General features: G+C 44.1%; 1 protein-coding gene across 1 annotated transcript in view; it reads right to left on the bottom strand.

Annotated features, from left to right (window-relative positions):
* Positions 1-434: 434 nt before the first annotated feature.
* LOC126088114 (uncharacterized) overlaps positions 435-21,829 on the bottom strand; it is a 101,584-nt gene continuing 80,189 nt past the window's right edge. The window contains exon 4 of the mRNA XM_049906213.1: positions 435-1,029. Coding sequence (XP_049762170.1) covers positions 842-1,029 — 188 coding nt within the window. The 3' untranslated portion in view covers positions 435-841. The remainder of the gene's footprint in view (positions 1,030-21,829) is intronic.

Raw genomic sequence — 21,829 nt, 5'->3', positions numbered from 1 at the left:
CGCAGCACCACCGCAGCCAGCGGATGTTGGCCAATGATGACTGACTAGTCAAACATCCAGACTGCTGCCCTTGCAACTACTTAAAAGACTGCTACGCGTTTTCAGTTTTCCTTGCTGGGACATTTATTCTTGAAGTTAGTAGCCGCAACGCTTTCGAAATCTTCTCCAGCCGCCACAAAATGTACTTTCGGGCGATCATTGTGACTTGCTTTTTGAATTAGTGAAACATAACTATCTTGCATGTTATATGGACTTATCGTCAAACGTGACCAAAAGTAACCAACGGGAATGTATGAGAGCCACACAAATAACAAAATTTGACATTCCGCCCAAGGAAAAATTGTTCTTAAGACATTACTCTGCTATATAGAGTACTGATTATCCGTGAGTGTATTATGCAGTAAATAAATAAAGATATATTTTTGGTTCTTCTGTTAGCAACATAAAAATTGTTCACTGACCTCTAACAAATTCTTGAATGATAAATACTACTAAATACAGGACATTATTAATGCCTTGTCACAAGAAAAAAATAGTTACTTCAATAAGATAGGAATTCTAGGTTTCCACATGACAGTTTTACGATTTCCATTTTCGCATTTAATTGCGATTGTCCACTGTTCCCGCCACTTGCATTATAAAGTCACATTCATGTCTACTTTTCCATAACACACATACATAGCGTTAAAACAGTTTACAGCACTACTGCACGGATTACACTAGCGGAAGCAAAAACAGCTGACGTCGTCATTCTGCAGAGTGTAGACAATAGCATGGCAGTTGATGTTAATGATGCGTTGACAGCTAGAGGTTAATTCGTGAGATGAGAGGAACACGTCCCTTATGAGAGGAGAGGCGCCGTCTCAGAAGGGGAGGCAGTGTCTGGAGAGTGGGGCGGAGTCTCGGCGGCGAAGGCAGAGCCCGGAGTCCAGCCTGGAGGCGCGGGCAGCGCCCTCACGGAGGCGGGGGGCAGGGCCCGCCCCCCGGAGGCGGCAGGCAGCGGCGGCCGGTCCGCGTCCCGCCTCCAGCCTGCGAACAGTCCCAGCAGCTCCCAGCTCCCTCCTGAGACTAACTTATTCTAGACAAGTAAGCTCGCCAGGCAACATATTAGGCGCCCCCTGAACTCTTTGAAGAGCTTGTAGGTGCTGTACAGCTGGCAACAGACGGTCATGTCACCTTCCAGTATTGACATCAGTCACGGCCGTGAAGTGGTGTATGCTAGAAGTAATACTTGTTTTGCGCTGGTACTTAAAAGTGGGCGCAGAGCGTTCGACAAGTTGGTAGCGATGCCTTCGCCAGCGAGCTTCGAGCGGTAAAGCCGTCAGGATCCCTGTCTCCGCAAGCGCCCATTTACTGCCCGTTAGGGACAGGAAAAACCGACCAGTAAAAACCGATACCGGTATTTCAGTTCTGAATACCCGATGTATTTGTTTGGTTTCCTTGCGAGGTGCCGGGGCTAGCAGTGTATTTAACACTAAATTCTTCTCGAATCTTCATATGGAAATGATGCTCTAAGCCCCCCTTTTCTAACTCCGACTTTTCCTGTTGCACATGGATTAAGAAGAAACGCGAACTGACTGTAATCGACCCTGCAAGTGGAGTAGAAAAGAGTTTGGCACCTGCAATTATCTAATTGGATAGAAATTACTTAGGTAAATGAAAGTTTCATTAACGTAGTGAAAAATGAAAGGGTTGCTCCACCGATTAACAGAATTAAAGTTGTCCAAAATAACAATTTGATTTATTATGACTAAACTCAAAATAATAAACAAAACACATGAAACATTTACAATACATCAAGTTGTATACTCAAATAAATGCTGTGAAGGTGAAGTTGTCCGTAAACTAGATTGTGACATTTATGATGAAGTGGTATGTTGAGGCAATTCCTTGTAACTCAAATCTTAAGAGAAACAGCCAGCCAACCCAACTTTAATTGCTGCTACATTACTGAGAACTCAGACAATGAACACCCAAGACAGAACATAGTTAGAAAAGACTAACACGCGCGCTCTGCTGAGTTCTGATTATCACCTAGTAAAATGCCCTAATCTGCCGGTGCTGCGGACATACATTACCAAGCTGTCTTCTTAACTGCAAGGACACGATCTGGCATACCGGAGGCGATGGCTGGTTGCTTCGATGTCCCGTCACGGTGATGATAATGTCGCGAGTATAGCCCGAAACAAATTATCCTGGTCTGGTTGCTGGCCCTGTGGCCGAGCTATTCTAGGCGCTTCAGTCTGGAACCGCGCGACCGCTATGGTCGCAGGTTAGAATCCTGCTTTGGGCATGGATGTGTGTGATGTCCTTAGGTTAGTTAGGTTTAAGTAGTTCTAAGTTCTGGGGGACTGATGACCTCAGATGTTAAGTCCCATAGTGCTCAGAGCCATTTGAACCTGGTCTGGTTGTTCCAGGCTAAAGACTTCCTAGCAACACAAGTGCGCCTCTGAGGGAGACGAAGAAGGCTCGCTACACAATCACAGATGGTACTGTGAGTGATTTTAACAAGCGAAGTCACACAGTAACTCTGATACAGTCAACTTTAGCCAAAACTGCTCAAGACGGACAACATAGGCCGCCTGTATGCAGAACGCTCAATTGCCAACTGTACTCGGAAAGTTACATTGAAGTCGAAACTTCAGCAACTTCGTCAAACAGTTACAATTAAATAAAAGTATATTAGACAGCCAATGGAAGGCAGGCTGACCAGAGCAGCGAGAGCTCAGTCTTGTAACCTACTCCGACCAAAAGGCGAGAGCCGACTACCCCACAAGAGCACCCGTACAAACCGAACACAGAACATTCCCGCCCCCACGACAGTGGCCGTGGTTAAACGTTCCAATCAGCAACTTGAAAACCGGAGGAAAATTCCACTCTACTGCCGAAGCACTACCTTTCCACCAATGGAAATTCTTGGCGCCAATTTATGCGCCGATTTTGCTACGTCACGGAGCTATGCCCTGGGCAAGCCAATCACAGTTACGATTTTGCAGAAAACGCGGGAATTTGCCCGCCAAGACTGCCTGGGAACACAAGTCATTCCAACGCCTCGCTGGTAGCCCGCCAGAAACGGTTTTCACTACGTTTCTGTGAAGTAACGGAATCTCTAGCCCAGTCGCCCCTTCCGGCCCATCTGGGCGTGTCGCTCCCGCTCGTATGACAATGTTGGCGTCTGGAAAGCATCCACTCGACTCCCTCACACCCGTCGGCTTAACCCTTTAAAGCTCAGCAGAACCCGCCTGTCACCGGACCACCCTGGTGACGAGAGACGCTGCGTGGGAAGTCCGCGTGTGAAGGAATAGCAACTTTTCACCGCATGCAATTAGAAAGGAAAATCGAATTACTCAGAATAAGATAGAAATATGAGAGGGGGCTCATGCCACCTCTCATCTTTACAACAGGTTTTTTTTTCATTTTTTACTAATAACTGGGTAAAAAACCGGCAAATAATTTGCCACAGCAGCATTGCTAAAATTTTTAATTTTTAAAAAACTTTTCTTTACAACGAGTAATGCTTATTCTGAAGGTGGCAGGGGTAAAATACAGGAAGCGAAAGGCTATTTATAATTTGTACAGAAACCAGATGGCAGTTATAAGAGTCGAGGGACATGAAATCCATGGAGAAGAAATAAAAACTTTGATGTTTGCCGATGACATTGTAATTCTGTCTGAGACAGCAAAGGACTTGGAAGAGCAGTTGAACGGAATGGACACTGTCTTGAAAGGAGGATATGAGATGAACATCAACAAAAGCAAAACGAGGATAATGGAATGTATTCGAACTAAATCGGGTGATGTTGAGGGTATTAGATTAGGAAATGAGACGCTTAAAGTACTAAAGGAGTTTTGCTATTTGGGGAGCAGAATAACTGATGATGGTCGAAGTAGAGAGGATATAAAATGTAGACTGGCAATGGCAAGGAAAGCGTTTCTGAAGAAGAGAAAATTGTTAACATCGAGTATAGATTTAAGTGTCAGGAAGTCATTTTTGAAAGTATTTGTATGGAGTGTAGCCATGTATAGAAGTGAAACATGGACGATAAATAGTTTGAACAAGAAGAGAATAGAAGATTTTGAAATGTGGTGCTACAGAAGAATGCTGAAGATTAGATGGATAGATCACATAACTAATGAGGAGGTACTGAATAGAATTGGGGAGAAGAGGAGTTTGTGGCACAACTTGACTAGAAGAAGGGATCAGTTGGTAGGACATGTTCTGAGGCATCAATCGATCACCAATTTAGTATTGGAGGCCAGCGTGGAGGGCAAAAATCGTAGAGGGAGACCAAGAGATGAATACACTAAGCAGATTCAGAAAGATGTAGGTAGCAGTAGGTACTGGGAGATGAAGAAGCTTGCACAGGATAGAGCAGCATGGAGAGCTGCATCAAACCAGTCTCAGGACTGAAGACCACAACAACAACAACAACAACAACAATGCTTATTCGTAAAATTTCCATTGCTTAGATTGTTATAGAAACTGGGAAACACGATCAGCCCAACTTTAATAACAACTCCTACAGTTAGGAACTGGCAAGAAACACGTTAAGAATCGATACAGCATTGCAGAGACAGTACTGTCCCTGATGTGTGGCGCGGCCTGTTAGACAGAACTTTTCTCGTGCAGTGTGCAAGACTTGCCCCCATCTGATCTACACCGTAGTTTCTCGCTGTCGTCTTCAGGCATCAGTAATATTACAGAATGGTACTGTCACTCGTTTGCGGAAGTATTCTACAAAGTACAGAAGCAATGAAGTAGAATGCCCCATTTGCTTCAGAAGATTGAAAACGGTAGGAGGCACGACAGACTTGCGAAATCATATAAGAAGAAAACATCCACAACATTCCTGTGAAGAGAAAAGTAACTTTCATTGATATACCGATAATTTTATGAACTTTGGATAATAGCGGAACCCTTAATTTTGTCGTTGCTTCAGGGCAAAGAATAAATACCATACAAAACTGACAATGCAGGGAAGTCATCGACTTCTGACCTTCCGTTCTTGCTGCTGTCACGCCCGTGTCCTTCACCTTCGCAATCTCTGCTGTAAACGAAGAGACAGGTTTCTCCTACAGCCTCATCCCAACATCGATCGTGATCTCCTTCTCCTCAGCCTTCATCAGAACTTTTTTCAATCTTGGTTCGATGCCTACGTTTATTACTGGAACTACGTAACAGCAATAGAAAACCGAAAATCGGTTATTTCAGAAACCGTTTATTTCGAGCGGCTTTAACAGTCAGTTTAAACTGGAGACGAAAAGAACCGGTGTAACCCGAAACTGGTTGTTTCAGCGATAACCACAATCCCTACTGCCTGTATCTCGAAACGCGATGGAATCGTCACTCGACCGACGTTATGCTGTCAAGTTTTGTTCGAAACTGAACAAATCTGTTGCGGAGGCCACCGGTTGACCGTGCAAGCATACTGGGACAGCAGTCTATCGTATTCGCAAGCTTCGCGGTGGTTAACAACCATGTACCGCAAGTCTCTAGAGGAACGGAAGGTTCCAAATGATTCGAAAAGAGCACAGGTAGTTCCAGTTTTCAAGGAGGGTCGTCGAGCAGATGCGCAAAACTATAGGCTTATATCTCTGACATCGATCTGTTGTAGAATTTTAGAACATGTTTTTTTGCTCGCGTATCATGTCGTTTCTGGAAACCCAGAGTCTACTCTGTAGGAATCAACGTGGATTCCGGAAACAGCGATCGTGTGAGACCCAACTCGCTTTATTTGTTCATGAGACTGTAAGTAGGCTGTTTAGGTTCGTATATTGGTAACGCCGCCGCCACGTAGCGCTCTCTGTATAAAAATCACTGGCTGTGCTGTGTGCAGTCTGTGGCTAGTTTGCATTGTTGTCTGCCATTGTAGTGTTGGGCAGCGGCAGCTGGATGTGAACAGCGCGTAGCGTTGCGCAGTTGGAGGTGAGCCGCCAGCAGTGGTGTATGTGGGGATAGAAATGGCGGAGATTTGAAATTTGTAAGAATGGATGTTATGAACTCCTATATATATTATGACTTTTGATGATATTAAGGTAAATACATTGTTTGTTCTCTATTAATATCTTTCATTTGCTAACTATCCCTATCAGTAGTTAGTGCCTTCTGTAGTTTGAATCTTTTATTTAGCTGGCAGTAGTGGCGCTCGCTGTATTGCAGTAGCTTGAGTAACGAAGATTTTTGTGAGGTAAGTGATTTGTGAAAGGTACAGGTTAATGTTAGTCAGGGACATTCCTTTGTAGGGATATCTGAAAGTCAGATTGCGTTGCGCTAAAAAAATATTGTGTGTCAGTTTAAGCACAGTCATGAATAATTGATGAAAGGGGACGTTTCAAGACCAAGAAAATATTAGATACAGGCTCCCAGGTAGATGCCATTTTCCTTGACTTCCAGAAGGCGTTCGATACAGTTCCGCTCTATCGCCTGATAAAGTAAAAGCCTACGGAATATCAGACCAGCTGTGTGGTTGGATTGAAGAGTTTTTAGCAAACAGAACACAGCACGTTGTTCTCAATGGAGAGACGTCTACAGACGTTAAAGTAATCTCTGGCGTGCCACAGGTGAGTGTTATGGGACCATTGCTTTTCACTATATATATATATATATATATATATATATATATATATATATATATATATATATATGACCTAGTAGATAGTGTCGGAAGTTCCATGCGGCTTTTCGCGGATGATGCTGTAGTATACAGAGAAGTTGCAGCATTAGAAAATTGCAGCGAAATTCACGAAGATCTACAGCGGATAGGCACTTGGTGCAGGGATTGGCAACTGACCCTTTACATAGACAAATGTAATGTATTGCGAATTCATAGAAAGAAGAATCCTTTATTGTATGATAGCAGGACAAACACTGGTAGCATTTACTTCTGTATAATATCTGGAAGTATGCGTACGGAACGATTTGAAGTGGAATGATCATATAAAATTAATTGTTGGTAAGGCGGGTGCCAGTTTGAGATTCATTGGGAGAGTCCTTAGAAAATGTAGTCCATCAACAAGGGAGGTGGCTTACAAAACACTCGTTCGACCTATACTTGAGTATTGCTCATCAGTGTGGGATCCGTACCAGGTCGGGTTGATGGAGGAGATAGAGAAGATCCAAAGAAGAGCGGCGCGTTTCGTCACAGGGTTATTTGGTAAGCGTGATAGGGTCACGGAGATGTTTAGCAAACTCAAGTGGCAGACTCTGCAAGAGAGGCGCTCTGCATCGCGGTGTAGCTTCCTGTCCAGGTTTCGAGAGGGTGCATTTCTGGATGAGATATCGAATATATTGCTTCCTCCTACTTATACCTCCAGAGGAGATCACGAATGTAAAATTAGAGAGATTCGAGCGCGCACGGAGACTTTTCGGCAGTCGTTCTTCCCCCGAACCATACGCGACTGGAACAGGAAAGGGAGGTAATGACAGTGGCACGTAAAGTGCCCTCCGCCACACACCGTTGGGTGGCTTGCGGAGTATAAATATAGATGTAGATGTAGAAGAAAGGACGGAAAGAGGTGGTCGACGAACCCCGCGCTGGACGGCCGTCAGTCAGCACAACCGACGACAATGGCCCGCGTGCGTGATCTGTTAAATACTGGCCATCTGTTGAGAGTCTGGATGATTGCAGAAACTCTCAACATTTCCAAAACAATTCTACATGAACTCGTGACGGATAAATTGCGTATGAAGGTTTATGGCAAGCTGATTCCCAAACTTTTGACGGACGATCAGAAGAATCACCGGATGATTGTTGCGACTGAACTTCTCGAATGAATGGGAACTAAACCTTCTTTTCTGGGCAGTGTCATCACTGCGGATGAAACGTGGTATTTGGAGTACGACTCAGAAACGAAGCGTCGAAGCCGCGAGTGGCACACATCGGGATCCCGAAAACCGAAAAAAAAAAAAACAAGAATGAGCAAGTCGAAATTGAAAACGATGTCGATTGTCTTTTTCGACGCCAAAGGTGTGGGCTGCAGGGAGTTCGTTTCTCGAAGCCTAATCGTGAACGCTGTCTACTATGTTCATGTGCTGGGAAAACTGCAAAAAAAGGTCGTCCAAGTGAGGAAGCAAGTCCCCCACTACCTGGAAGCTCCACCACGACAACGCTCCAAGCCACATCGCTCTGCACGTCCGTCAGTGGCTGCCGAAGCACAGCTTGTCAACGCTGCCACACGCAACCTCACTACAGTCCAGACGTGGTTCCAGCCGACTTCCTTCTCTTCCCAGGGTCAAGACCGCCCTGAAAGGAATACGTTTTGGGTCGACTGAGGCCATTCAAAGAGCCGTGACAAGGGTCCTTGCTGAAATCCCCACTGAAGCCTTCCAAAGCTGCTTGAAAAAGCGTATAGATGCCCAAGGGAACTATTCCGAATAATATTAAAGGTTTGTTACAATATCTGCGATAAATCTATTGGTGATAAAAATTTCATTACTTTCTGGACACACCTCGTACATGCCAGTCACTTGTATGGACTCAACGCAGTAAGATGGTTTCGCAGAGGATGCGTGCCAGAATGTCAGAAAGAAGCCATCGTATTTGGACGTGTTGGTGACAGCACACTGAACGAAATTGCCAGGTTTGTTGGCGGGACAGTCCAGTGTGTCTGCAAGGAATGATGTGTCACTCACTGCTATACGAGGTGCGACAATAAAGTAATGAGACTGATTTTCTTTGCAAGATGTGGCAACCCTGCAGGCTTCCTTAGGCACAATATCTTTGACCTTGATCTATAAGCTGCTTCTAGTCCAAGTGACACATCGATGCAACTGCTCAGTCGTGAGTTGTGCTGTAATAAGTTAACACGTGTTTGTGTCTCTCGTCATGGAAATGGAACCGCATAATATTGCGCAACGGTATGCCATTTCCTTTTGCGTTAAATTCGGTGAAAACGCGACGACAACTTACGGTAAGCTTCAGACGGCTTTTGGAGAGGAGGTTATGTTAAGAGCTCAAGTTTTTCATTGAGATTAAATGTTTAGTGAAGGCAGAACGAATGTTGAAGATGAAGATCGCAGTGGATGACCATCAACCTCACGGACGAGTGTCAACTTGGCCAGGGTGCTGAACTCGTAAGATCTGATCGAAGATTATCCGTGAAAATGATTGCAGAAGAACTGAACATCAATCGAGAAACGGTTCGTCTAATAATAACTAAAGATCTTGGTATGAGACAGATTTGTGCAAAAATGGTCCCCAAAAATCTCACACCACAACAGCCAGAAACACAGATAAATGTGGCAGCCGATCTGTTAGAGCAAACGGAAATCAATCCAGAATTGTTGAGCGACGTTATCACTGGTGATGAAAGTTGGTTTTTTTCAGTACAATCCGGAGGCAAAACGCCAAATTTCACAAGGGTGCTCAAAGGGTACACCCAGACCAAAAAAAGCTCGCATGTTAAAGTCAAAAGTGAAATGCATGTTTGTGTGCTTCTTTGATTCCAAGGGAATTGTTCATAAAGAATGGGTGCCTCCTGGACAAACAGTTAATCAATATTACTACAAAGAAATTCTAGAAAGACTTCGTAAAAGAGTTCTTCGTGTCCGTGCCAACATTGCTGATAATTGGATTGTGCATCACGTTCCTGCGCCGTCCCATACTGCTCTGTCAGTACAGCAATTTTTAACCTCAAAACAAATTTCAGTACTACCACACCCACCTTATTCACCACATATCGCTCCGTGCGACTTTTTTCAAGGGACACCATTTTCAAACAACAGAAGATGTCCAAAATGCTGTGACGAGGATCTTGGAGGATATTACAGAAGATGAGTTCCAGAAATATTACCATCAATGGCAGAAGCGCGTGTGTGCAATCAGAAGGGAACTACTCTGAAGGAGACAACACTAAACTTGACTAAAACGGTAAGCAACATTTTTTTCACATCAGTCTCATTACTTTATGAGGTGTGACACCTCATATAACACAGCGTAAGACCACTACTTGTAAAAAGATACTATTCGACAGGGACTGAAGTCGGGTGTCACGCCTTTCCAATGAGAATCGGTTTCAAAAGCGACAGGAGCTGTTGTCGGTGTGTGAAAATCCATCTTAACAGTTTCCGAGCGAACATCCCGATGGGATTTGTCATTTGAAGTCGCAGAATGACATTGCTCATAACGGCACATCAAGCCGAAAGTGTCAGTGGGCCACATAATACACAAATTGAACAGTAAGTGACTAGAGGCGTGCTGCGTGATCCGATGAGTCGCTATTTCGCCTCTTTTCAAAGGATACGAGGCGTCGATTGCACCGATGGCTCAGTGAGGCGTTCAACCCGCAATGTGCACCAGAGGAGGTTCTGTGACGTTATGAGGGTTTTCTCGTACCATGACTTGGGGTTACTCATTCGGGTTACCGTGGACATAAGCCAGGATGTTCTTTACGAACGTTGCCGGTGACCAAGTGTCGCCCCTCCTTGTACATTGTGCAAGCTATAATGACATGTCAGTGTTTTTTTCTTGTTTTTCTTGTACTATCAAAATTACTTTCAGAAAAATAATGAATTAATTAGCACTGAGCCATTAATAACACAGAAAGGAGTCTTATTAATAAAATATACTGATGAGCCAAAACATTATGACCACTGCCCAGCCGGCCTGAGTGGCCGAGCGGTTCTAGGCGCTACACTCTGGAACCGCGCGACCGCTACGGTAGCAGGTTCGAATCCTGCCTCGGGCATGGATGTGTGTGATATCCTTAGGTTGGTTAGGTTTAAGTAGTTCTAAGTTCTAAGGGACTGATGACCTCAGTCCCATAGTGCTCAGAGCCATTTGAAACATTTTTTTGAACCACTGCCCACCGTGCGGTTGCATGCCGCTTGGTGGCGTTGCGAGAACGTGACGCGGTAAGGAAGTACGTAAGCAGAGCGGAGACGGCTGGGTAGTCATTCCAGCAAAGATACGGGTCGCAGATGGGGAAACCCACTGAGATAAGCGACATTGACAAAGGGCAGATTATTATTATCTGGAGCATGTAAACGGGTATCTCGAAAACGGTGTAGCTGGTCGAATGCTCATGTGCTATACTCGTGAGCGTCTATGAACAGTGGTAGGAGAGCCCTCAAACTACCGCTTGTAGCTAAATGGTTGGACGTCCACGAATATTCACGGAGAGTGGGGTTCGGAGGTTTTCTCGGCAAAGTAGGGTAGATGGCGATCTGTGGCACCTCTGGCGAAAGAGCGCAATGCTGGTGCACTCACACGTGTTTCTGAACACACCATTTAGCGCTTATTCATGAATATTGTGCTCCACCGTAGACGACGCATACGAGTTCACGTGTTGACCCAACGACATCGTCAGTTACTATTGCAGTGGACACTGGATCAGCGGGGACTGGACCGTGGGTCACCTGGGAGTATGAATAATACACTCCTGGAAATTGAAATAAGAACACCGTGAATTCATTGTCCCAGGAAGGGGAAACTTTATTGACACATTCCTGGGGTCAGATACATCACATGATCACACTGACAGAACCACAGGCACATAGACACAGGCAACAGAGCATGCACAATGTCGGCACTAGTACAGTGTATATCCAACTTTCGCAGCAATGCAGGCTGCTATTCTCCCATGGAGACGATCGTAGAGATGCTGGATGTAGTCCTGTGGAACGGCTTGCCATGCCATTTCCACCTGGCGCCTCAGTTGGACCAGCGTTCGTGCTGGACGTGCAGACCGCGTGAGACGACGCTTCATCCAGTCCCAAACATGCTCAATGGGGGACAGATCCGGAGATCTTGCTGGCCAGGGTAGTTGACTTACACCTTCTAGAGCACGTTGGGTGGCACGGGATACATGCGGACGTGCATTGTCCTGTTGGAACAGCAAGTTCCCTTGCCGGTCTAGGAATGGTAGAACGATGGGTTCGATGACGGTTTGGATGTACCGTGCACTATTCAGTGTCCCCTCGACGATCACCAGTGGTGTACGGCCAGTGTAGGAGATCGCTCCCCACACCATGATGCCGGGTGTTGGCCCTGTGTGCCTCGGTCGTATGCAGTCCTGAATGTGGCGCTCACCTGCACGGCGCCAAACACGCATACGACCATCATTGGCACCAAGGCAGAAGCGACTCTCATCGCTGAAGACGACACGTCTCCATTCGTCCCTCCATTCACGCCTGTCGCGACACCACTGGAGGCGGGCTTCACGATGTTGGAGCGTGAGCGGAAGACGGCCTAACGGTGTGCGGGACCGTAGCCCAGCTTCATGGAGACGGTTGCGAATGGTCCTTGCCGATACCCCAGGAGCAACAGTGTCCCTAATTTGCTGGGAAGTGGCGGTGCGGTCCCCTACGGCACTGCATAGGATCCTACGGTCTTGGCGTGCATCCGTGCGTCGCTGCGGTCCGGTCCCAGGTCGACGGGCACGTGCACCTTCCGCCGACCACTGGCGACAACATCGATGTACTGTGGAGACCTCACGCCCCACGTGTTGAGGAATTCGGCGGTACGTCCACCCGGCCTCCCGCATGCCCACTATACGCCCTCGCTCAAAGTCCGTCAACTGCACATACGGTTCACGTCCACGCTGTCGCGGCATGCTACCAGTGTTAAAGACTGCGATAGAGCTCCGTATGCCACGGCAAACTGGCTGACACTGACGGCGGCGGTGCACAAATGCTGCGCAGCTAGCGCCATTCGACGGCCAACACCACGGTTCCTGGTGTGTCCGCTGTGCCGTGCTTGTGATCATTGCTTGTACAGCCCTCTCGCAGTGTCCGGAGCAAGTATGGTGGGTCTGACACACCGGTGTCAATGTGTCCTTTTTTCCATTTCCAGGAGTGTATTTCTGATCGATGGTCTTCTCCACAAATGTGGCCATTCAGGAGAACAGCGGCTCGAAACGTGCACACCGCCACCGAAGCAGACTGGTGGGAGCAGTATTATGCTACGATAGACATTCTTTCGAGCTTGCACGGGACGTGTGGTAGTGATCGAAGACACCGTGCCACCTGCGAACTACCTGCGTGCTTGTTGCCTTCCCCGACTCTGACGGCGATGTCATCTTTCAGCTGTATAAATACAGTGGTTTGAGGAGCACTGTAGTGTGGTCACGTTGATGTTTTGGCGACCAAATTCGGCTGATGTAAATTCTATGCAACCCACCTGGGTCGCTATACGGCGCCTTCACCGCGAACGAAAATCAGTGGCCCGTTATTTACGCGAATTACATGACCTTTGTGTAGGCTTCTAATGCGTCGTATCTCCACAAACCTATAACACACTGTCGCATCCGTGACAGGTAGCATCAGTGATTTATTTTGTTCCAAAGACAGAACAACAAGCTATTAAGCAGGTGTTCATAATGTTTTGGCTCATCGGAGTATGAATCCATTGTGTCTCAAAATCTGCAGGAAGGCGTATAAATTTTTAGGTTTAAGTTCGTAGCGTTTCTCTGTAAGTTTAATACGAGGCGTGTTTTTTTAAGTAAGTAGGCGTATAAATTTTTAGGTTTAAGTTCGTAGCGTTTCTCTGTAAGTTTAATACGAGGCGTGTTTTTTTAAGTAAGTACCGCTTTGAAATTAAAAAAAAGACGTGCTAAGGTATCTCAATAATTTTGTTTTTACATGAAAGCCTGTACTTTAATCTACCCACTGACGCCATTACAGTCTCATTCTTCCTTGTTTACCTTGTGTACTGAGTGTTTAAGATGCCTCCGATAATCGTGAGTCCCACCGACTGTGAAGTACGGGCTGTTATAAGATTTCTTAGTGTTAAAGGCTTAAAAGCCATCGATATTCATCGTGAGATCTGTGCAGTTTACGGAGAAAACATTATCAGTGATGGAATGGTAAGAAAGTAGGTGACAGCATTTAAAGATGACCGCACAAATGTGCATGATGAACAACGGAGTGGGCGTCCTTCCGTCGTTAATGAAAGTTTGGTGCAGGAAGTGGACAATAAGGTGAGAGAAAACAGACGCTTTACGATTTCCTCCTTGCGGGATGACTTTCCTAATGTTTCTCGTAGTGTTTTGTATGGCATTGTGACCGAGCAGCTAAATTACCGGAAATTGTGCGCACGTTGGGTACCGAAAATGTTGACGGATGTGCACAAAACCAAACGTTTAGACAGTGCATTGACTTTCCTTGAGCGGTACCACAACGGCGGTGATGATTTCTTAAGCCAAATTGTTACGGGCGATGAAACATAAGTGGCCGACGTCACACCAGAATCAAAGCAACAGTCCATTGAAGTTGAACAAGGGCATCGTTAACAAGTCAGGCGGCAGACTTCTATGAGGAGGGTATTCCGCATCTGGCGAATCAGACCAAAGATCTCATCACATCTTTTCGATGGGAAACTCTAGATCATTCTCCGTACATCCCCGATCTTGCGCCCAGTGACTACCATCTGTTCCTGCACTTGAAGAAACACCTGGGCGGTCAGCGTCTTCTAGACGATGACGAAGTCAAAACAATCGTGATGCAGTGGTTAACAAGTCAGGCGGCAGACTTCTATGAGGAGGGTATTCAAAAACTGATACAACGTTATGACAAGTGCCTCAATATTGACGGAAATTATGTAGAAAAGTAGATTAAGGTACAGGCTTTCATGTAAAACTGTAAATATTGAGATATCTTAGCACGTCTTTTTTTTAATTTCAAAACGGTACTGACTTAAAAAACACGCCTCGTATATTCTCCTTCACTATTTACAACAGTCTGCCAACTCTGGGATAACTTTTCGATTCCGCCACTGTAGAAATTATACGCGGTTTTGAAGTGAAGAATTCGTCGAGCCATGTTCGGAAACCATTTTCATCCGGATTGGAAGTTCCTCGAAGGCTGTCAGACAGAGAGCGGAAAAGGTGAAAATCTGAGGGCGCAAGATCAACTGAATAAGGCGGATGCAGAGTGACTTCTCATTTTTTTGTCAGTCTAGCAGAATGCGGGCGAGCAAAATCGTGGAGTAGCATCACTTCACGCAGTTTTCCTGGTCGTTCTTGGATTGCGCCTGCAAGACGTCTCAGTTGTAGACTATAATGTCAGCAGTGATGGTTACCCTTCGTTGAATGAATCCGTAGTACACCACACCACTGCTGTTCTACCAGATGCATAAAGTTATTTCTTGTGAATACACGCAGGTCTTTGTACGGCGAGTCGCTGCGTTGTTTGAGCTCAACCATTCCTTTATTTTCCTTACGTTAGCCTGAAGGCAACATTTCTCGTCACCAATAATGATGCAGGGTAGGAGCGGTCGGTGTTGTTCACGAGCCAATTGATGAGGAACAAGCAGAGGTGCGCATGTGGTGAGCCACTGATTTTTGTTATTTTGTCTTAGAGCACGCAGTACCTATATACCAGATTTTCGAACATTCCCCGTTGCATACAAACATCACACGATGGTGGAATGATCACAGTTCATCACAGTACATTGACTTGGATCATTGTGGATTAAAGCGTTTAAACGATTTTCATCAAACCCCGAAGGTCTTCCTGAACGTGGAGTCACTAATGTCAAAACGATCCTCCTTAAAAAGAGAAAACTATTTTCTTGCCTTGTTTTGTCCAATGGCATTATCCCCAACCCGGCGCAGATGTTTCTGGCTGTTCCGCTGCTGTCACCTCTCTGTTAAACAAAAGGATACGTAGGAAATGTTCCGATTTCTCAACGTAACACTCCATTTTCTAGCGTCCGCAGATCCATTCACTACCTCCAAATGACAAAACGACAGTATGTAAATTCATATAGCAACAGTGGAGTACAATGAAAAAGTGACAATCGATAAATAAAACCATAGCGATCGGAATACCTACATGCAAAACAAGAACGCTACGAATTTAGGCACCAACTTAATGCAATATCTTTTTGATGTGACCTCTCTTTTGTCTGTCTTTCACCTTCTTTGGATTTCCTCGTCCTGCCATTGGTCTGTTAAGATGTATGTACCATTGTAAACTCATATAAGTGATAATAATTGTTTATTTCTTAACATAAATCTCTTTAATGTGCCATTGGCTCGTTCTCAGGTGGAACTCTGAATGAGTCTTGTTGCACGATCGCGAATAACCGGCCTGAACGATAACTGTTTAGGCGCCATTGCGGCACTCTCACCGAGGTAGCCACCAATTGTAGTAATTGCTTAGAACTTGCACGTCATTTCATTAAAAAATTACGACTGATCAAATTAGCGCACTTAATATAATCTAAATCTTCACGGTCACGAAAATGCGAAGCCAAGCCAGTTATTCCGGGGGAATTATCCGTGCGTTTTACATATTTTAAATCCGTAGACCTTCCGTCAGTTTAGCTCACCCAGTTGTAATTAGAGTGAGTTAACTGGCTACCGCTCGTACGGCTATCAAAATAGATCATTAATATGCTCCAAATGTAATTTTATTTCAAAATTTGCTTATTTCATGACTGTAGGTGCCTTTTTCTTGTAACGCAGCTCTCGTACATTCTTATATCGAAAAGCTCATAAAATTAAAAGGGAACGAAATTTATTGGATTTTAGTAACGAAATTAAAGGAAAGATTGTAAAAATAAGGAAATAATGCAATTAATAAATGCTTGCAAAGACATCAGTGTTAAAGGCTACAACACAAAGTAAGATAACATACCGCTCATCCCACCTAGTCCTGCTTTCTGTAGCTATAAAATTTGTTTATTTGAGACTTTAAGAGTAGAAAATTTAGTCGGTAGTAATATTGGTAACTAATACGCAATTATTGTGTACTTTATAAAAACCGGCCACAGAATGGCGGATATTCTTAATTAGGCCCGGGCAGTTTGTAGTAACGATTAGCTTTTGTCTGGCAAAGAAGTATTTGATAGTGTTGAGCAGCACGGAGATACCATCTGTAAGCTGTTTACATGTTAGCTGCATTACGATAAATAACATTTTCGACAAATAGCGTCAGCAGTGCAGGGTAATGGCTTCTTCTCAGACAGAAACTGAGTCTAATCAGATACCAGACGGAGAATTCGCCTTTGAAACCTGTCAATCCTATCACGTTAATTTTACAAAAACCAGGAGCCTTGGCTAGTGATGCAACCAGTCCGAATCAGAAACAGGAAGGTATGAATTAGCAACAAGACGATTTGACTATCCAGGTCGCAAGAATTAATGAGAAGGTCAAAAATCAGACTGAACAGTTAAAAACTGAGATTGCTAGTTATAGGACCAACGAGTTGCGAGCTTATCTAGGTTCTATAAGTAACGATATCTAAAACTTGAAAACCACCATTACAATTACTGCTGAATCTGAGGAAAAATTGGCTGTGGACAAATAAAAAACATGGAACATCTTGTAACATATCTAAATTGTCCTGCACGTTGATCCCTTGACGACCCTTGGCTAATCAAGCCTGAAGCTTTTGACTTAGCCCAGTATTGGGCCGAAAAATTGACAGCCCTGCACTCGAAAAAGTAACTGACTGAAAACCTTAGTACTTTTAAACTAGAAGAAGAAACTTTGAAATGCACCGTTCAACAGGCTGAAATCCAACTAGAGGATCTCTCCACTGATCAGAAAGGAAATTAGATGAATTTTTGAAGGCAAAGGACGAACAAATTACAGAAGATGAGAATCATAAATACAGAAAGCCGTGCAGCAAACTATTAAGAAAGCGTATTCAGATCAGAGCATTTCTGCACAACCAGTTAAAGATGAATTTGGACTTGTACCACAAATTTTGACACAAGATTTGTCTAAATCGCAACGGAATGTCAAAACTCAGTTTCATGATCAGATAGGTAACACAAAAAAGAAATTAAACGCAGCAAAGCAACAGCTTAGGAATGACACATGACTAGCAGCTCAGGTGCCTGAGATTTGTGATGCAAAATACATACCCAGTGAAAACACATACGACAATGAAATACACGGCGGTAATCTGATAGCAGAAAACGTTACAACTAGGAGTACGGGGGCAGAGCCGACTCCTCCTATTTTATTAAACGAAAGTCTATTAAAGCACAAACAGCTTCAAATGTTCAACTTAATGACAATCAGTAATAACGACAATGACAAGAACTGCAATAACAGTTGCGGCGCGTTTGGTTTCTCGCAGCTGTACGTGAAATTTTTTTGGCGCGCTACGTCACAAGAGGGAAACGTGAGTTTAGTGATGCAAGCAAGCATGTCGCGGCCACTGCGAACCACTCGACACACAGAGCGTGGTCCGCCTAGTGCCACGAAAATTGAGATTGACGGAAACTCAAATGATTATCATCCTCCAGATTGTGACACAATACACTGAACATGACATGTTTCGTTTCAGACATACTACTTACATCAACAACGAACTCCTGGGATAGGGGGGGAGGGGGGGGGGAGGGGGGAAGTGTAATATCAGATCAATTACTTGCTAGCATGACCCAATAACAAAAAGGATTGGAGGACGTTATTCGCACCGAGAACTCTTTTCTCAACTCTTTTCGAGAGCTTAATGTTCCATGCGCAACGTATTTAAGATACATTGTCACACCTTGTAAGCCCTTTATGTTTCGAATCTCTAATGCGACCACGTGCTGCTGCTGGATGTCTTGTTCCTAATTTAGACTGAACTCGATGTCCTAAACTACGGTAGTGAGCTGCCTATCGTCATTGTGTTAATTTGTTGAATTAACGACCACTCCTGACTGGTCTCGTTATTGCATGGCTACCCTATGAATGAATTACAGTTCCTAGCAGCTATAAAATGGGCAGGGTAGGCAACATGAGTGAGGGTATGTTCTGCAATAAGGGTACTTGCTAAACTAAATGGGGGTTACTGTCCATGCAGATTTAAATCTGTGTCACGCGAGATGAATTCTTACCAGAGGTCTATCAGTTTTACATTAAAGTGCTATTTTTGAAATGGCAAGAGTGAATTTGAATGTTTTAATCTAAATTTTGCCATAAATTTTCGAATTCGGGCTTTGGCGTGAATACATGTGTTGCTTGCAAGTAGCTCTGAGTTCTTTCCTGTGTTTGCCATACCGGTCTGTCCTGTTGGTTTATTCGCGCTGTTTAGCCATTGCGCTGCGCCTGTGTATTCGTGTCATTACGTTTGCGTGACTCGTTGCCACGTATCTGCGCTCGCAACGCTTGTGTCTGCTCCCGCCCTCGATTTTCTTAGGTTACCGCCAAAGCCCGATAGTTCTATTTTCTTGTGTATCTCTGTAACTGCATTTGATCCACTCTGTTGCCACTTTATTCCTAATGTTAGTCTGTTATAGAAGTGGGTTCTTGGATTTCTGCCGCCAGCAGTCTCTTACGTGTGGCGCCGTCACGGTATCTAGCGTGGAGGCGAGAGTGATTGAGCTACTTTACTGTTGCTGCCGCGACCTAAATTTTTATATTCTGAGAAATTTTGCTATATTTTTTTTAAAGTCATTAGTACTAATTGAGACTGAAAGGGCAAACTAATATGTTTCAATCCCATTGTGCTTGGCTGATTCGCCCTCAAATTGAATGTTTGAATAATTTGGTTTTCTATTGCCCTGGTAGAATTTTGCACAGAGCATAACTTAATCATAGCTAACACTTGGTTCAAGAATCATGAAAGAAGGTTGTATACATGGAAGAATCCTGCAGATACTAAAAGGTATCAGATATATTATATAATGGTAAGACAGAGATTTAGGAACCAGGTTTTAAATTGTAAGACATTTCCAGGGGCAGATGTGGACTCTGACCACAATCTATTGGTTATGAACTGTAGATTAAAACTGAAGAAACTGCAGAAAGGTGGGAATTTAAGGAGATGGGACCTGGATAAACTGACTAAACCAGAGGTTGTACAGAGTTTCAGGGAGAGCATAAGGGAACAATTGACAGGAATGGGGGAAAGAAATACAGTAGAAGACGAATGGGTAACTCTGAGGGATGAAGTAGTGAAGGCAGCAGAGGATCAAGTAGGTAAAAAGACGAGGGCTAGTAGAAATCCTTGTGTAACAGAAGAAATATTGAATTTAATTGATGAAAGGAGAAAATATAAATATGCAGTAAATGAAGCAGGCAAAAAGGAATACAAATGCCTCAAAAATGAGATCGACAGGAAGTGCAAAATGGCTAAGCAGGGATGGTTAGAGGACAAATGTAAAGATGTAGAGGCTTATCTCACTAGAGGTAAGATAGATACTGCCTACAGGAAAATTAAAGAGACCTTTGGAGAAAAGAGAACCACTTGTATGAATATCAAGAGCTCAGATGGAAATCTAGTTCTAAGCAAAGAAGGGAAAGCAGAAAGGTGGAAGGAGTATATAGAGAGTCTATACAAGGGCGATGTACTTGAGGACAATATTATGGAAATGGAAGAGGATGTAGATGAAGATGAAATGGAAGATACGATACTGCGTCAAGAGTTTGACAGAGGCCTGAACGACCTGAGTCGAAACAAGGCCCCCGGAGTAGACAACATTCCATTAGAAATACTGACGACCTTGCGAGAACCAGTCCTGACAAAACTCTACCATCTGGTGAGCAAGAAGTACGAGTCAGGCGAAATACCCTCAGACTTCAAGAAGAATATAATAATTCCAATCCCAAAGAAAGCAGGTGTTGACAGATGTGAAAATTACCGAACTATCAGTTTAATAAGTCACATCTGCAAAATACTAACGCGAATTCTTTACAGACGAATGGAAAAACTGGTAGAAGTCGACCTCGGGGAAGATCAGTTTGGATTGCGTAGAAATGTTGGAACACGTGAGGCAATACTGACCTTACGACTTATCTTAGAAGAAAGATTAAGGAAAGGCAAACCTACGTTTCTAGCATTTGTAGACTTAGACAAAGCTTTTGACAATGTTGACTGGAATACTCTCTTTCAAATTCTAAAGGTGGCAGGGGTAAAATACAGGGAGCGAAAGGCTATTTACAATTTGCACAGAAACCAGATGGCAGTTATAAGAGTCGAGGGACACGAAAGGGAAGCAGTGGTTGGGAAGGGAGTAAGACAGGGTTGTAGCCTCTCCCCGATGTTATTCAATCCGTATATTGAGCAAGCAGTAAAGGAAACAAAAGAAAAATTTGGAGTAGGTATCAAAATCCATGGAGAAGAAATAAAAACTTTGAGGTTCGCTGATGACATTGTAATTCTGTCAAAGACAGCAAAGGACTTGGAAGAGCAGTTGAACGGAATGGATGGTGTCTTGAAGGGAGGATATAAGATGAACATCAACAAAAGCAAAACGAGGATAATGGAATGTAGTCGAATTAAGTCGGGTAATGCTGAGGGAATTAGATTAGGAAATGAGACACTTAAAGTAGTAAAGGAGTTTTGCTATTTGGGGAGCAAAATAACTGATGATGGCTGAAGTAGAGAGTATATAAAATGTAGACTGGCAATGGCAAGCAAAGTGTTTTCTGAAGAAGAGAAATTTGTTAACATCGAGTATAGATTTAAGTGTCAGGAAGTCGTTTCTGGAAGTATTTGTATGGAGTGTGGCCATGTATGGAAGTGAAACGTGGACGATAAATAGTTTAGACAAGAAGAGAATAGAAGCTTTCGAAATGTGGTGCTACAGAAGAATGCTGAAGATTAGATGGGTAGATTACATAACTAATGAGGAGTTGTTGAAGAGAATCGGGGAGAAGAGGAGTTTGTGGCACAACTTGACTAGAAGAAGGGATCGGTTGGTAGGACACGTCCTGAGGCATCAAGGGATCACAAATTTAGCACTGGAGGGCAGTATGGAGGGTAAAAATCGTAGAGGGAGACCAAGGGATGAATACACTAAGCAGATTCAGAAGGATGTAGGTTGCAGTAGGTACTGGAAGATGAAGGAGCTTGCACAGGATAGATTAGCATGGAGAGCTGCATCAACCCAGTCTCAGGACTGAAGACCACAACAACAACAACATTGCCCTGGCCTGGAAAAT

The sequence above is a fragment of the Schistocerca cancellata genome, chromosome 6, assembly GCF_023864275.1.
Source record: "Schistocerca cancellata isolate TAMUIC-IGC-003103 chromosome 6, iqSchCanc2.1, whole genome shotgun sequence".
Classification (NCBI taxonomy): domain Eukaryota; kingdom Metazoa; phylum Arthropoda; class Insecta; order Orthoptera; family Acrididae; genus Schistocerca; species Schistocerca cancellata.
The sequence above is the reverse complement of the archived record's forward strand: the minus strand, read 5'-3'. Positions and strand labels throughout refer to the sequence as shown.